The sequence below is a fragment of the Gavia stellata genome, chromosome 4, assembly GCF_030936135.1.
Source record: "Gavia stellata isolate bGavSte3 chromosome 4, bGavSte3.hap2, whole genome shotgun sequence".
Lineage (NCBI taxonomy): Eukaryota > Metazoa > Chordata > Aves > Gaviiformes > Gaviidae > Gavia > Gavia stellata.
The window spans coordinates 44,643,836-44,659,700 of record NC_082597.1 but is presented as its reverse complement, the minus strand read 5'-3'; the positions used below and the strand labels follow the sequence as shown (position 1 = coordinate 44,659,700).

Genomic DNA, 15,865 nt, shown 5'->3' with positions numbered 1-15,865 from the left:
TGAGTACAGTGAATTTTTAATTTCCAAGTAAAGCTCCAAATAAACTGCTGGGTCTTCCTGGTATAAAACAACTGGCACCAGATGAAATAAAGCCTCTTTTTTTTCCTTTCTTCCCTGAAAGCTTGAAGACCCTTCATTGCGTACTGAAATTTGCTTTTTCTGATCACTGAATACAGATTTGAAAGCACAGACTCCTCCACTGAAAGGAAGTTTTTGATTGCATTATGGTAAAATGGCTTACTCAAGTAGTTGTATCTGATGTTACGTAGATGTTTAAATCTAAGACTTAATTCTTCAAGGACTACAGCTATATGCTTCTGGCTGAAGACTTAATACTTGAGAAATAGGCATAGCATACTGTATTTACTTCCATTTCTAAGTCTTTTTTCTGTGCATGGACTGTTGAAGATAATGTGATTGAGCTGACCAACATATGGATAGCCGCTAAGTTCCATGGCATAGAAAAAATACGCATTCAACTTAGTTTTTGTGGACATGGGAGAGTACCATGGAAGAGTTTTTTGTTACTTGCTAATAATCTAGAATCTAATTGCATGTCTCCTTTCAGCGTTTCTATCTCTTAGTTTACATACTGATATATTTGGTGGTTCTTCCCAATTTCTATCAGGACTACCTCATACTGAATTGCAACCAGTGCAGTCCCGACATAGGAAAGGATGTGACAGTAGCAAAACAGATTATCTCTAAATAGTACTTGAATGCTCTTTGGGCAGTGGAGCAATTACCAACCACTATCGTCTGGAGTGTGTCTACCCATCTCCTGTGTTAGCTGACAAACTGAGAATAATCAGCAAATAGTCCCTGGATGAAACGGCACAAAGAAATTCTCTAGCCATCATCCTTACCTGCTTTAAGACAGGGTCTATATCTACATTGTTTACTGATGTTACTTTCAAATTTTTGCAGTTTTAAACCCCTGAAATATTTCTGGTTACCTTTCTTATTGAGAGATCCACACTGCTTGATACAGTTTTATCTTACTAGAGTTCTTTTTTACCTCTTGATACTAATCCAGAGCCCTGAGAGATGGTCAAACCACAGGCCAGCTATTGTTGAATCTTTACAGTGAAGAAGCTACAAGGAATTACTGTATTAAAACATTATCAACACAAAAAGCAATTAAATAATTGATAAGCTGCAAAGTTGGCTTTGAAGAATAGGTCAGGAAATGTTTTGAGAAGTTTCTCAGTAATATACATCAACTGAAAAGTCCAGTAGAGAAAAGTTGTCTTCAAAAATTGTTTGCTTTTTGGGCTTATTTCAAAACTAGTTTTTAGCCTCAGAATAACAAGGAAATAAGGAATGAGTTGCAACATTCTCTGGTGCTGTCAATGCAATTTTTTTTGTGTTGTTGACCTAAAAATACAGTTGTAGTGAGTGAATTTGTAAAACATCAACACTTCTGAAAGTTTGGTAAGTATTGTATTTTTAGGGTTCTTCAAAAAATATTTAGTATGCTTATGATGATATTGGAAGGATTTAATGGTTCTTAAATTATTTCTACATGATTTTCTATGTGATCTGTATGTACTACTTCAACTAAAAATTGTGTCGGGGGAGAACCTGTGGTAGATCACATTAGATCAAATACTTGCCAATAATCGAAGAGGGATGTTTGGTTCCAAGATTCGAGAGAAAAGCTTATAGGTAGAATATATAACTAAAAATTATTTCTTAATAGATAGAATTAATTTTCTTAAGCTGAATTTTCTGTTTAAGATATGTATTTATATAATGTGATCATCTGCATTAATATCAGTGATGTATTGAAACGTTGTTTGCTGACTGCTGTTTTCACAGGGTGTAACACTGACAGATCTTCAAGAAGCTGAAAAAACTATAGGAAGGAGTCGTCCCACGCGAACCAGAGAACAGGAAAATGAAGAAAAAGAAAAAGAAGAGAAAGAAAAGCAAGACAAAGAAAAACAAGAAGAAAAGAAAGAATCTGAAACTAAAGATGATGATTATAGACAAAGATATTCCCGAACTGTTGAAGAGGTATTTTCATGATGGGTCTCTTTAGGTAGAGAAATTATATGAATCTTAACTCCAACTATAATATTATAATTTTGGTACTACTATAAGAATTGATTTTGTATTTAAATGTTTTAATATCCTGTGGTTTATATTTGTTTAATCTTTGTAAATTAATTTTGAAATTTTTCTGCTGAACAGCCATATCATCGCTATAGACCAGCTTCAACTTCAACTTCTTCATCATCCACCTCTTCGCTCTCCACTTCCACTAGCTCTCTTTCAACTTCAAGTCAACTAAACAGACCAAACAGCCTTATAGGTATAACTTCTGCCTATTCTCGGAGTGGAACAAAGGAAAGTGAAAGAGGTAGGAGTACTGTTTGTGAAGGGGATTTTTGTTTGTTTTAGTTGCAAAGGGCAGCTTATGTTTCTAAAGATAGTTGGAAATGGGGTGCGGTATGTAAGACCACTGGGGATGTATCTTATCCACCTTCTATAAGAGATTCCAGAACTTGCGTTATAGAGAGGAAGAAAGATTCTGTACTTGGTGGTGTTTTGCAGCTGTTTAGTATGTAAATCTGGGTTTTCCATTGGTGGGTCATAGAAATGTCAAATATACTGCTATCAGTATCCACATAATGCTTTCATTTCTGCTTTAACACAGCAACTATAATAAAATATCACATTTCACAGTTTAAATACTTGCAGGTATTGAGGAGGAATTTTACTTGATTAAATAATTGCTAAATAGTGAACTGGGATTTTGTTTCAGTCCTTCCACATTGAAGAACTGGAATGATGCTTTAATGCCTTAAGGACCTCTCATGGTTTCATGAGCAGCTGAAAACAAAGTTGGGAAGGGGATACTTCTAGGGGTAATGTGGTGTTTGTTCAGAATATTTAATGTAATCATATTTCTAGATACTTAATTGGTTTATCTAATCTTAAGCTGAGGATCAGATGTGTGATTCAGAGGTTAGAAAAAAGCTTTTCTCTGATGTCACAGAGTTTTTGCTCTCATTTCAAATGTGAATCATCTGCTATAATTCTCAGAAATACTGTGCCTGATGAGTTGCCTGTCAAAGGAGGAGGCTGTTGACATACAGTGTGATCTCCTGTTCTCTTTCAGAGGCACTCTGCTGTTGACTTGGGAGAAATACTTGAATTCAAATTATTGATTCAGTATAGGATTACTGATAGATATTGATAGTTTTGTTAACAGAGTTTTGTTTATATTATACATATATACATTTTGTTTATATTATACATATATTATACATTAGTTCTGTTATTCAATCATTCATTGATCAAATCTCCATGAAGTATACAGCAGCATTGCCATGTTCCCTAGGCTGGTATTTTCTGAGGAAGTTATTGGGTCTAAGCTTCAGGGATATGCTTTCTGATTTTTTTCCTTCTGTCCGAACGTGAACTGAAATTTGGATTAAGATTCTTCAGTAATTCATGCTTACTGAAGGAAACTCTTTCTAGACTGTTCTATGGAAAAGATTTTCATGGGTAAATATTAGCTACAGCAGGTTTTTTTTCAAATTATGGCTTTAGGAGGAGAAATAAATTACCATCTGAAAGCCCAGAGGTAAAATCATCATTTCTTTAATCAGGAAAGTTGTATGTTCACCATGAATATTTATATTTCCTTCTCTTCTGTTTAATTCTTGCTTCACACTAAAATGTTTATTTACCTCTGAAGACCAGTGATGGTAAAGATAAGTTAGTAGTGATGCTTCAATCTGAACTCAAATCTATGGTTTCTTTCTTTAATAAAAGAATAGCAGACTGAATAGACTGCATGAAAATAAGTAAATAACTTTGTTTTGGGCAGGTTTGTTTAATTTTATTTTTTTTACAAATGACTTGTAAAAATATAGGGGAACAAACACAATCCTGAGGTATTATGTTGGGTTTGAATTGCAACTGCGTTTCTTCTAAAGAAAAAGGAAATCTATAATATATTATTAATCTAATCTAGGAGATCCCATTTTATTCTCCTTTAGAGGGGAAAATGGAGAGGACTGTGGTGAAAAGGGCGACTCTAAGGAGGACTTAACAGACTTTCAAATTTTTTGTTTAGTACAGAACTCTTGATGTAAGCAAAAAAACCTTGTTGAAGAATGGTGAAGAATTATCTTCTCTTATACATCTACTGACACAGATGTTTGAATTGTGTGACAGTTTTGAAAATTGAATTTTAAGTCCAATTTGTAGCGTATTACTGTTATATTGAAACATTTTGTTTAGGAGGCTCAGATGGAATTACTATTTTGCAATTGCTATTCACCAATTGGAACAGTATTTACAGTATTTTAGAGCTATGTACTGAGGAATGTATATTACAGCAAACCCTGTATGTGGTAAGAAGCTCTTTAGTGAATTTTTCAGGAAAAAACATTAATTGTAAGCATTTTAAAAACTGAGAAGTATTTCAGAAAATTGGGTTGTATCATACTTAAATGAACAAGAAAGTTGTTATTAACAGAAGGGGGCAAAAAAGAGGAAGAAAAAGAAGAAGATAAGTCACAGACTAAGTCTATAAGGGAAAGGCGGCGACCGAGAGAAAAACGACGATCTACAGGAGTTTCTTTTTGGACTCAAGATGTAAGTAAATGACTGCTACTGCTGGTTTAGAGCCTTAGCTTGTAGCAATATGGAATGTGTATAGTCTATTCTTAAAACAGAGAATAGTTTAGACTAATACAGTTTATAACTAATTGTTCTGGAAAAACTGATGCTTGTTCAAGTTATGTATTCTCTGTTTCTCTGTTTTGAAGCTTTCAGGAGCAAAATCAAAATTAAGTCTAGGTTATATTGATAATGCTAAAAAATGCTAGAATACTGTAATAACCATAACTTAATAGGAATTAATCATAATCTAAGGAAAAAATAATCATTGAACAGTTAATTTCTATTGCATGCATACCAAAGCTGTAAGAATGAGACTTACTGTTTGACACGTTACAAGTAGCCATGTACTTACAACTGGAGGAACTGCTGTCAGATTAGAAAGGTTATAGTTGATGTTTCAGCCGGTTCTCTTTCCCTTTTCTTTGTCATGGGATCAGTATGTAATTTTGTAAAAGCAAGATTTTCATGTGCCAAATGCAAAGTTCTGTTTCCTGTCCTTCTGGTACTGAAAACGTGTATTTGTCTGAGAATTTTCATCATATATCCTATATATTCTCTATACATTTTAGTTAGGTAGAATTCTGCTGCTATTAGATTTTCATATTAAAAGTCTAGAATGCCTTAAAATCTCAGTAAGCTTTCAACAGTTTAATTATTTTTCCTCTCCCACCTCTTTTACCAGAGTGATGAAAATGAACAGGAACACCAGTCTGATTCAGAAGAAGGAACAAATAAGAAAGAAACTCAGGTAATTTTAAAAAGATAATTAATTAATTAACTTTCTAACAGATAGATTTTGATGGTAAAATTTCTGTTGCAGTAGGATTCAATTAAAGAGGACTTATGGTAGAGTTCTTACGAGTGCTTTCTGATTCATAATTTGTGGCTATGGTTCAGTGTTGTTTCCTTTGCAGACTTCAATAACAATTTTTAATGTATTAACAACGGCTAAAACTGATGTTTTTCTCTTCCATTCTGATTATGTAGAATTCACATCCAGAAAACGTAGGTGAAATTTCTGACACATAGGTCAGGGACATGTTGCAGCAAGTTGCTGGAGGGAGCTTTCAGTTTCTACCTTGCAAAAATCTTTATTCCATCTGCTCTGTTATTTTCAGATAAATGATGTCCAGTGACTTATGCACACTAATTAAAACCTTTTAAAATTAAACTCAGTGCTATCAATAATGTAATTAACAAATAATATGAGAAGTTAATGTAATGAAGCATAGAAGGTTGAAGAGCACGATGTACCTGATTTTTCTATTGAAGAAAATGGATTTCTGAACATCCTAATTCAGTATTATGAATCTTGTTAAAAAGTCAATGGAAAACACTATAATAGACTTGATTTGATGGCAAAAGTCCTTATAAAACTGAATGATGTGTGACAGTTTGATGAAGAGGGGTTAAAAGGGAAGCAGTGAGTTAAGCTGTACTATAAAATGGTGTAGCAGAATGTATTTCTTTTGACCTAAACCCTGGAGAAACACACTACAGAATCAGCTTCATTACTGAGGAATAAAACTCAAGTGATGTTTCTCTCCTTTTTGTAAAAGCTTCCATTACACATTCCTTAAATATTTTAGTTAAGAGATGCATTCTGTGCTATTTTGGTTTGCTGTATTTTTTATTTCCATGTCACGTTAACATAAATGCATAGTCCTGTCTCCCCCACTAGTACATATCGTTATCCTTGGATCTGTAATTACTCCATATTCTGTTCTGTAGAAATTCATTTTGGTAAAATGTGCATGTGTTGCTTGTGATAAAATTAGACTGATAAAACTACAGTGAAATAATGATAAATCAGGCCCAAAATTATGAATATTAGCTATGATTAAAATGGTGAGTGTATTGGGATGGGATGGTGGAGAAGTGTAGAATTGACTTAGGAGTCAAAACATTCTCTTAGCCTGTATACTTCCTACAAAAGACCTTGGTAGTTTGATTTCATTATAAATCAATATAATATCAGATTTGAGTTCATGGAGAGCTCTGAAATAAATTGATTGTGTGAACAAAGTTCACTGTCACCAAGCTACATAAATTGATTTTGCTTTGTTGATATAAGCTCTTTTGTCATATCAGCTGCAGAAAATACAAAACCAGAGTGAAAGTGAGTTGAATATCAAAATAAGTATTTCATGTGGTTTTATGTTTTCTTTTCAAATGTTGTCAAACCTACTACGGAATTTCTAGTATAGTATCAAAATTGCAGAAAATGTCCTAGCCTTGTAATTATTATAATCCTGTTAACTATGAGACATCTTAAAATTTGCATATAATAATTTCATTGTTTTCATATTAAGGTGTTTTTTTCCTTTGCATACAAACAGTTTATCAGAGTTTTAAAACATTATGTAGATGTCAAGTAATTTCTGTTCTTTAATAAACAACTATTCGTCATTTATCAATGATAAACTGAGAACTAAATATCACAGAATCACTAAGGTTGGAAAAGACCTGTAAGATCATCAAGTCCAACCATCAACCCAACACCACCATGCCCATTAAACCATGTCCCACAATGCCTCGTCCACACGTTCCTTGAACACCTCCAGGGATGGTGACTCCACCACTTCCCTGGGCAGCTTATTCCAGTGTCTCACCACTCTCTCAGTAAAGAAATTTTTCTTAATATCCAGCCTAAACTTCCTCTGACACAACTTGAGGCCATTTCCTCTTGTCCTGTCACTCGTCACTTGGGAGAAGAGACCAACACCCACCTCTCTGCAACCCCCTTTCAGGTAATTGTAGAGAGTGATAAGGTCTCCCCTCAGCCTCCTCTTCTCCAGACTGAACAACCCCAGTTCCCTCAGCCGCTCCTCATAAGGCTTGTGCTCCAGACCCCTCACCAGCTTCGTTGCCCTTCTCTGGACACACTCCAGCACCTCAATGTCTTTCTTGTAGTGAGGGGCCCAAAACTGCACACAGTATTCGAGGTGCGGCCTCACCAGGGCCGAGTACAGGGGCACGATCACCTCCCTGCTCCTGCTGGCCACACTGTTTCTGATCCAGGCCAGGATGCCGTTGGCCTTCTTGGCCACCTGGGCACACTGCTGGCTCATCTTCAGCTGGCTGTCAATCAACACCCCCAGGTCCTTTTCTGCAGGGCAGCTTTCCAGCCACTCGTCCCCAAGCCTGTAGCGTTGCCTGGGGTTGTTGTGGCCGAAGTGCAGGACCCGGCACTTGGCCTTGTTGAACCTCATACAATTGGCCAATGCCATATTTTGCCACCTTAGAAAAATGACATTGGAATAGATCTTGAATATTCTAATAGGCAATTTGTTCCCAAATCCATGGCAAAAAGTGTATTTATATTTTTTAAATGCCTAAAGAAATTGCTCTTTCCTTTTTGCATTTGCTAAATCTACTTTCACTTTGACATGGATCTTGCATGCTTTATTGTAGAAATTCATAATTCCTTGCTTATAAATCCTTTTCTGTTCTAGAAAGAGAAGAGGAAAGAGATATGAATAAACTAGAATTATAATGAAAGACATTCAGGAAATATTTATGCTTTTTCAGTTGTGCTGATTATTTGATGTACTTCAGAAGTCAGAAACTTTGGAAATACTGAAATTCTCTGTTACTCCCTTATGTGGTGCTGCTGTGGTTTTATTGCTTGGTGAAGCTACAAGCCAGAGGTAGAAGATGGTAACTACAAACTTTCAAGGGCTTTGGCAGTAACTCAAGAATTTAGACTAAAGAGAGGAGGTCAAGAGGAAGCCTTGTGCATGGGTGCATGCTAAATTAAAGTAACTTAGACAAAATAATTTCTAGCCTGAAATCTTTAAGGAATCAGAGAAATTATTGTTTTACTTATCTCAGAGGTCTTTGAAAGAACTGTCTTGTAAGATTTCAGTTTCTGCTTTCTTGTTCTTCAGTTCTTCAGAACTGTCTTTTGACTTCTTAGCTGGTCATTTGTCCATAAAGGAGAGCTATTAAAGAGAAGTCAGACTTTGATAAGCATTTGGCAGTTGGAGGTTGTTCTAATGAAATTTTGTTTAGGCTTTTTAATGTTAAGAGCTGATAATTTCCTCAATTCACACAACAAAAGCCATGTTACTTAAAGGAAATTGGTGTTCTTGCTAGAAGGATAGTCTTAGAACTAAGTTGTAGGATGGCAATTCAGAAATAAGAAAGTCGGAAGAACACTGAAGGATGCTAAGTAAAAAAGTGTTTCTGTGAAGTGTGGTTTTCAGTATGATGTATTTAAAAAAATAATTTTAATATGTACTACAACTGTGATTAGGTTATAATTGAATGGACTGAAATTTTATTTTGCCAGAAATCAGATATGTGACTTCTGAAAGATGAAAGCTAGCAATGTTAGGATAATAAATGTCATTAGGTCTTCTAATTCTATGGGAATAAACATGAGAAGCTGGCATTAATAGTGTTGATTAAATACTGTACTCAAATTTTGTTTCTCAGTTTTACTGCTGTGGTACTTTTACGGAAACACTCATTTATAACAGTACAGAAAATTCCACCTGACTTAAATGTTTTATTTCCATTACCAGTAATTATCCTAATCTCACTAAAATGTAATGTGCCTGTCTAGAAGCTTAATGTACATTTTCAAATACAGAGTTTATTTTGGGGCACACTAATGTTTTGTATAGACTGATAGCATAGGGTTAGAAGTATGTGTTATTTCAGATTGTGTAGATAAGGATACGGATGTTTTAATTTTTCGTTAATGCTTGTGTCCTGCTAATGTAACTGGTTGCACAGTCTGCTCAGTTCTGTGACTGTATGAAGAACATCCATCTCGTGTGATTTGGATACACGGGGATATCTGTGTTGGCATCATTTCTTCTCAAGCTCTGTGGGAAGTTTGTAGACTTACACTTTTTCACAATTTTTTTTGTCACATGTCAAAAATTGTGACTGAGCTGAACTGACAGAAATTGAAGGGGAAAATAAAGAAAGAAAACAGCTAAGACTGTGCTAAAAAAAATCCCCCCTTGTGAAAAGCGAGGGGAACGAGAACAGGCATGTGCTTGAGAAATATGCTGCTTTTTCAGTGAGGTGTGGAGGCTGGATGGTGCTTGAGCGGCAAGAGCAGGGCTTCACGGCTTTCAGGGAACAGAAACCACTGATGTACAGTTTTCTGAAGATTACAGAGTCCTTGTCCGGCTTCTCGGGTTCCCAGTCTCAGCCAGGAGAATGGGAATGGGCTGCGTCTGTGTTTTCCTGCCTCTAGTAATTAGTGCTCTCTTACCTCACCAGTTCATTTGTTGTCCCCCTGTGTAGCTGGAAAATTTTGTTTCTGAGATGGTCTGTGTGTGACTTAATAACTTGCCTTTCCGTTTGGGAAGCTATAGTGCAGCAGGGGAATAGAGATCTGGGAGGTTTTCACATTCCCACGGCACCATGGGGAGTCCACTAGAAGCAAAGAAAAACAGTCTTTAGAAAGCGTATTTGTTAAGAAATAATGTAGGAATGGTTTACTTCCTTGTGGTGGCTGTCCTATGTTGTAGGTAAAGGTTAAAAGGATCAGCTTAGCATTTTTCTGTATGCAGCATTCCTTCAAGGTAGAAAGAGAAAACATAAAGTCTTTATGGACAAAGCTTCCTCTGTTTTGTTCAGGTAAGAAGGAAGCAGTGGAAAAGGGATTTTTGTAGGTCATTGATTACATGGTGGAATTCTGTAATCTCACACTGATCTTACTTAAATATATGATAATGCAAGATAAGACTCATACTTAGGTGGAAGTTAATCTTATTGTGGCCAGTAGCTTAAAAACTATCCATGTATAGGTGTGTGCCTACTAACTGACTTTCTCTACAAAATCTCTTAAGTTCTCGGCATTATGTGCGCTCTTAACAGAAAATAACAATGTTTTATTAGGAATGGTTAGGCTACAGCACATACTTTTTATATCCTATGTGTAGTAAATGCACTTCAAGGTGTCAAAGGGGAAATTGAGTGTATAGTGGAGAATGTGGGTATTTTCCTCTACGCAAGTTGAAAAAATACAGTTTCCTTCTAAAAAAGGAAACTAAACAAACCACACCACCCCCAAAAAAACCCCACCTATGGATAAGGCTTCAGCCACTGCTAGGTGAATAATGTTGGAGGGTGTCCAGGTGATGATACATCAGTAGAGTTTCTTGACTGAAATGTCTTCACTGAAGATTGTTATTATAATTGGAGTGCATGATGAATCTGTATTGACCACCCAGAAGGGGAAAAGGTTTGTATGACTGATGTAATGCTTAGTGGGCACTCCCCAACTCTTAAGTCATCACTTCTAATTAAATTTTGCTTGTCAAGTAAAGTGAGTTGAACTTTGTGCCTGTGGATTCACCTGAAATGAATGAATGAATGAATGCAAGAAAGTAATATAAAAAATGAAATTATCATTTAAATTAAGTCTAATAAGTACTTCCTTACGTTGTTGGTATAGTAGCTTGTTTCCCATCAACCTATGTTGAAACAATAATATTGTAGCTTATTTTGTATTATAATTTTAAGCTGAAGTCATTATTATGTTGACCTTTCAAAACATTATTGCTAATGTTAGAGAAGAGGAAGGAGGAGTAGGGAATTCAGGGACCATAGTTCTGATGCCTTTGATAACAGGCAGGCAAATCACAGAATGCATTGACTGCTGAAATGACTCCAGCATTTAGGAGAGTCCAGACTTTTAGAGTGTAATGTTAATGTCCTTGTAAATCTTATTTTGGCAAGCACATTCTAGCATGTATTTATGTTCTCTTCCAGACATAACAAAATTGAAGCTTGACAATGTTCAGATGATATATACTGTGGCATAGCGTGTGCGTTTAACATAACTGTTTGGCTATACTTGTTCACAGATTGTTACATGTTTTGTTTAATTAGTTATTGACTTGATCTATTCTTTTTCTCTCTTTTTACCCCTCCCCACCTCAGAGTGATAGCCTTTCAAGGTATGTGCAATTTAAACAAATAAATTTAAAATTGTCACACTTTTTGTTCACGTATTCTCATTTTAAGCTCTTTATGTACAAATTCAACTTAACCCCAGTAGTCAGCTGGGTTGAGCTTTAAAAGATGTTAATCATATTTAACATTTGTATGAAATATGGTTGTAAATCTACAGTTCTGAATATTTTTTCTATGTGTTTCCATTTTTTCTGTGGTGGGGTACTCCATTGTTGGGAATGTGTTGGACTCTGTATTTGTAGTGCACTGAAGGCAGGCTGGGCATTTTGTAGAACACAGTGGGTATGGTACCATTCCCTACAAATTTTTCAGTATAAAGTCAGCTTTTACAAAGAAGACAAGAGGTTCTTGTTGCCGCTCTTCTAGAATACCCTACTGAAAATTTTCTAAGGAATCTCAAGAAAAGTACTACAGCCTCTGAAAATTGGATTTCCTTAATATTAGTTAAAAAGCAAATGCAGAAATAGCAATCACTTAAAAAAAAAAAAGTTTTCATTTGTTTTTAGACCTTTAGCATTAATTATTAGATTTTATTACATTCCATCTGTGCTGAAAATCTGTTAAACAGAACTACTACGCCACCTGATCAGTGAAGAGTAAGTAGTGTGAAATTATTCTAAACTTTATCAATACTGATTGTAATTTAGTGATTAATAGGATATTCATAAACTGCTTCTGTTGAAATACTGGCATTCACAACAAATAGTATTGAAGTCTCCTTCGTTTCTCTAATAAAACTTGGAGAATTCATCTAGGTTGATATTTTAGAGATTACTTTTTTTAAACCCTTCAATTAAATTAATAGATTTTTTAAAAATAGGTCGTCTTTATAAATAAAGAAGAATTAAATTATCTAAGCTAGTATAAAGTAATGTAAATATTTGCTTGAATTAAGTAGTTTAATTTAAAAGATTTCTCTGCTTACAAGGAGGCACTTATTTGTCAGACTGAGCAATTTGAACACATTTTCACACAGATGATCTTGAAGTACTGAAGGAATGTAAAAATTAAATTTGTATCAAATTAGAAGACAGTGGCTTAATTAAAATACATAATTGCATCTGGTTGTTTTCAGCTGGGTAATGGCAAACTCAATGTTTGATACAGTGTGTGGTCTCAGTTTGAACTCGAAGGCAAAGAAAAATAAGAACTTTTCTTTTACAGATATGATACGGGGTCCCTCAGCATGTCTTCAGGTGATCGTTACGATTCAGCGCAGGGGCGATCGGGGTCACAGAGTTACCTTGAAGATCGAAAACCGTACTGCAGTAGACTAGAAAAAGAAGATAGCACTGATTTTAAGAAGGTATCTGATCCAACAATTTTGGTTTGAAAATAGAACTTTATTACTGTTTTTCATAAATTGTCTGGAAATAATCTCAGATTGCATCACAAATGCTGCTTAAAGCAACTCAGCTGAGTGGAGGAGCAGAGCAACCATTACAGTGGGGGAAAATGCACATTACAAAACAGCTTCTGGCTTTTGCACTTTTCAACACAAGGGAGAAATCTAGACGAGCCAAGATCCGTTGTTAATGACAAATACTATTATATTATTTTTTTAGTTGATTGTATCATTAAAACTGTTTTATACATATGTGAAGCCTTTTATTTTATACGTTTGCTAGCTTACATACATATGATGTAAAAATTTGTTTAGATCTTGCTTTAAAATAGAGGAGGAGTTTATCGAAAAGTTTACTGTGGTGCGTAATCTGTGAAGTCTGAAGCAAAAAAAGTGGCAAGTATTTTTTTAATATGTGTAAGGTAAGTTATGTGCTCCCTATGCAAAGTTGCTTGTTTCTAGAAATATTTGGTAACAGTTCTTTAAAGTGCTTGCTAATTCTAAACATCTTTAAAATCTATAACTGATTTTTACTTCTTAGACCATTAATGTATTTGTTCATTTCACATGTAGCTCAACCATGTTTTTTAAATTCTTCAGCTAATCTCACTGAATTATTATTTGGGGTTTTTTTAAATGAATATTTTCTCTTAGCTTTATGAACAGATTCTAGCTGAAAATGAAAAACTGAAAGCACAGTTACATGATACCAACATGGAACTTACAGATCTTAAGCTACAGCTGGAGAAGACCACTCAGGTTTGTATAAAACAGAAAAGCCTATACTTAGCTGACAAGGCAGATAGCAAACTAGCAGCGCCCCAGGGTATGGGCTGCTCTTTACTCGGCATCAGCTTTGTTTCTTATCCAAAGATGGGAGTGAAGAAGAGCACCTCTCTGTTTCTAAAGAGAAAAGAGCGCAGGATTCTGGTCTTCTGCTGTGAACAAAATGTGTGAGACTGCCTTCTACCTATTTAAGTAGTAGTCATTCTTGCCAGCATGTATCTGTAACTTCTTTGCAGGGTAGGGATAAACACTTTCTACACTGTTAAGTTTATATTCAAACTGTCAGTTGGGATTGATTGATTAATTCATAAACCTGCTGGCAGATTGGCATAACCTGCCAGTTCTTCCTGGCTGGTTAGATAGCTTTATCTTTGAACTGAAGAGCAAATAGTGCACTCCAGTTACAGATAACTGCTGTCAGATAACATTGCTGCATACAGTAATACCAAATATGTACACAAGTTAAATTTTTCTTAAATTGCTGTAGAAAGAGTGTTTCCTATTCTCAGATCACATTTGCCACAATTTACCTGTGTAGGTACTTAAGTGTCTTCCATGTGTATGCCATAAATATCAGTGAAGTACATTAAAAAGATGTTTGTTTTGTAATGCTTTTAGATAGAAATACTGTATTACTCCTATTTGCCGAAGGCTACGTAGTGATTAAATTACTTAGGGATGGTCACAGAGGAAGTGCGTGATAAATCCAGTTCATTCTTCTTTATTCTTTATTTCAGTGTTGCTTCCCTGAACACACTTTAAAATGCTTTTGAAGACATACTTCAGACAGAATACTAAAATGTCCAGTTTAATTGTTTTTCCTCAGTTTTATGTTGTTTAAGAACAAGTACCAATGTCTATATTAATTTTGTGTTTCAGAGACAAGAAAGATTTGCTGACAGATCACTCTTGGAAATGGAGAAAAGGGTGAGTTTCTGCCAAAGATCTCTTGGGTACTCCAATTCAGGCTTTGTTTTAGTTTGTTTTGCAACCCCTGGCTTGAATATACTTTAGTGGGAACAGAAGCCTTTCTTATAACTTGCATTTTTGAGAAGATTTAGGGATTTTAGGTTTCAAAGTGGCAGTGAATGTGAAATACTGCGAGATGGAATTACTCTTAAGAATTGCCTTCAGGTTGCCTGTTGGTTTGTGATGACCAGGTTGTAAACCCCACTGCCCTCCAGGGATCTGCCGCTTGTTCCACCTCATCCAAAACAACTTTGGCACTCCGGAGGGTTAGGCAGGTTCAGTGTGTTTCATCTTCTAATGAATTTCCAACATTCAGAGACTTTAATTTCCTCAGAGCTTTCCAGAGGCATGTGTGTTGTTTTACCAATTATTGTTGATAATGAAGTAGCTGCTTCTATCTCATGGACATGAGACCTTAAAAACCTGCTAATGACATAAAATTAATCATAACCTGACTCTTTACTTGTACTGTAACTTTTTCCAGAGGGAATATGATACTGGGGCAGGGGAGGAAGAATGAGTAAGCAGTGTGGGAAGAGGGGCATCAGGGTCAGAGACAACCCTAAATTGCATGGGAAAGAAGTCATGTAATAAATCCATATATGAGATAGACTACAGGAATTATTTCAGAAGTTGGACACATGATAATTTTAGGCTGTAGTTTCATGCTAGTTTAAAATCATCCCTGTAAAAGTTTAGTTCCACTGTTACTGAAAATCGTAACCAAGAAAACTCTCCAAACCGAGATGTTCTGTAACACCACAACAGTGTAAAGCAAACTGTGTTGGTTTTGTTGTGGTCCTGGCTTCCTTCATGATCCTGTCCACATGTTCCTGTCTCCTCCCCTGATCCTGGAGTGACACATTAGACACTTAAATGGGAAGAAAACTAAATGGACTTTGACAGTAATAAGTGATATGGTATACATTTATTTATCCCTGCTAAACTTCACATTCACTAGCCTTTTATGTTTTTTTTCCCAGTATATGAGGTTTAGAAAACAGTTTAGTTCTACAAACCTGTCTGGTGTATAAACAAACACTTGGTAGATTTTATAGGAGCACATGGAGATGTAGAAATGCTCTCAGGCACTTCCTGAAGTTCCATTATCTTTATCATCATAATCTCTCCAGATAATTGCAGTGGCCTTTTAGCACCTATTTCTCCTTGATTTTTTGGCAT

General features: G+C 35.5%; 1 protein-coding gene across 5 annotated transcripts in view; it reads left to right on the top strand.

The window, feature by feature from the left end:
• The window catches only part of PPP1R12A (protein phosphatase 1 regulatory subunit 12A), a 124,419-nt gene that overhangs the window by 97,018 nt on the left and 11,536 nt on the right, over window positions 1-15,865 (top strand). For 4 of the 5 annotated variants that reach the window (XM_059815995.1, XM_059815993.1, XM_059815991.1 and 1 more), the window contains 8 exons: window positions 1,822-2,019; window positions 2,197-2,365; window positions 4,496-4,614; window positions 5,324-5,389; window positions 11,551-11,567; window positions 12,748-12,889; window positions 13,583-13,687; window positions 14,594-14,641. In XM_059815995.1, the coding sequence (XP_059671978.1) occupies window positions 1,822-2,019; window positions 2,197-2,365; window positions 4,496-4,614; window positions 5,324-5,389; window positions 11,551-11,567; window positions 12,748-12,889; window positions 13,583-13,687; window positions 14,594-14,641 (864 nt within the window). The remainder of the gene's footprint in view (window positions 1-1,821; window positions 2,020-2,196; window positions 2,366-4,495; window positions 4,615-5,323; window positions 5,390-11,550; window positions 11,568-12,747; window positions 12,890-13,582; window positions 13,688-14,593; window positions 14,642-15,865) is intronic. The other variant, XM_059815994.1, reaches the window with a different exon arrangement.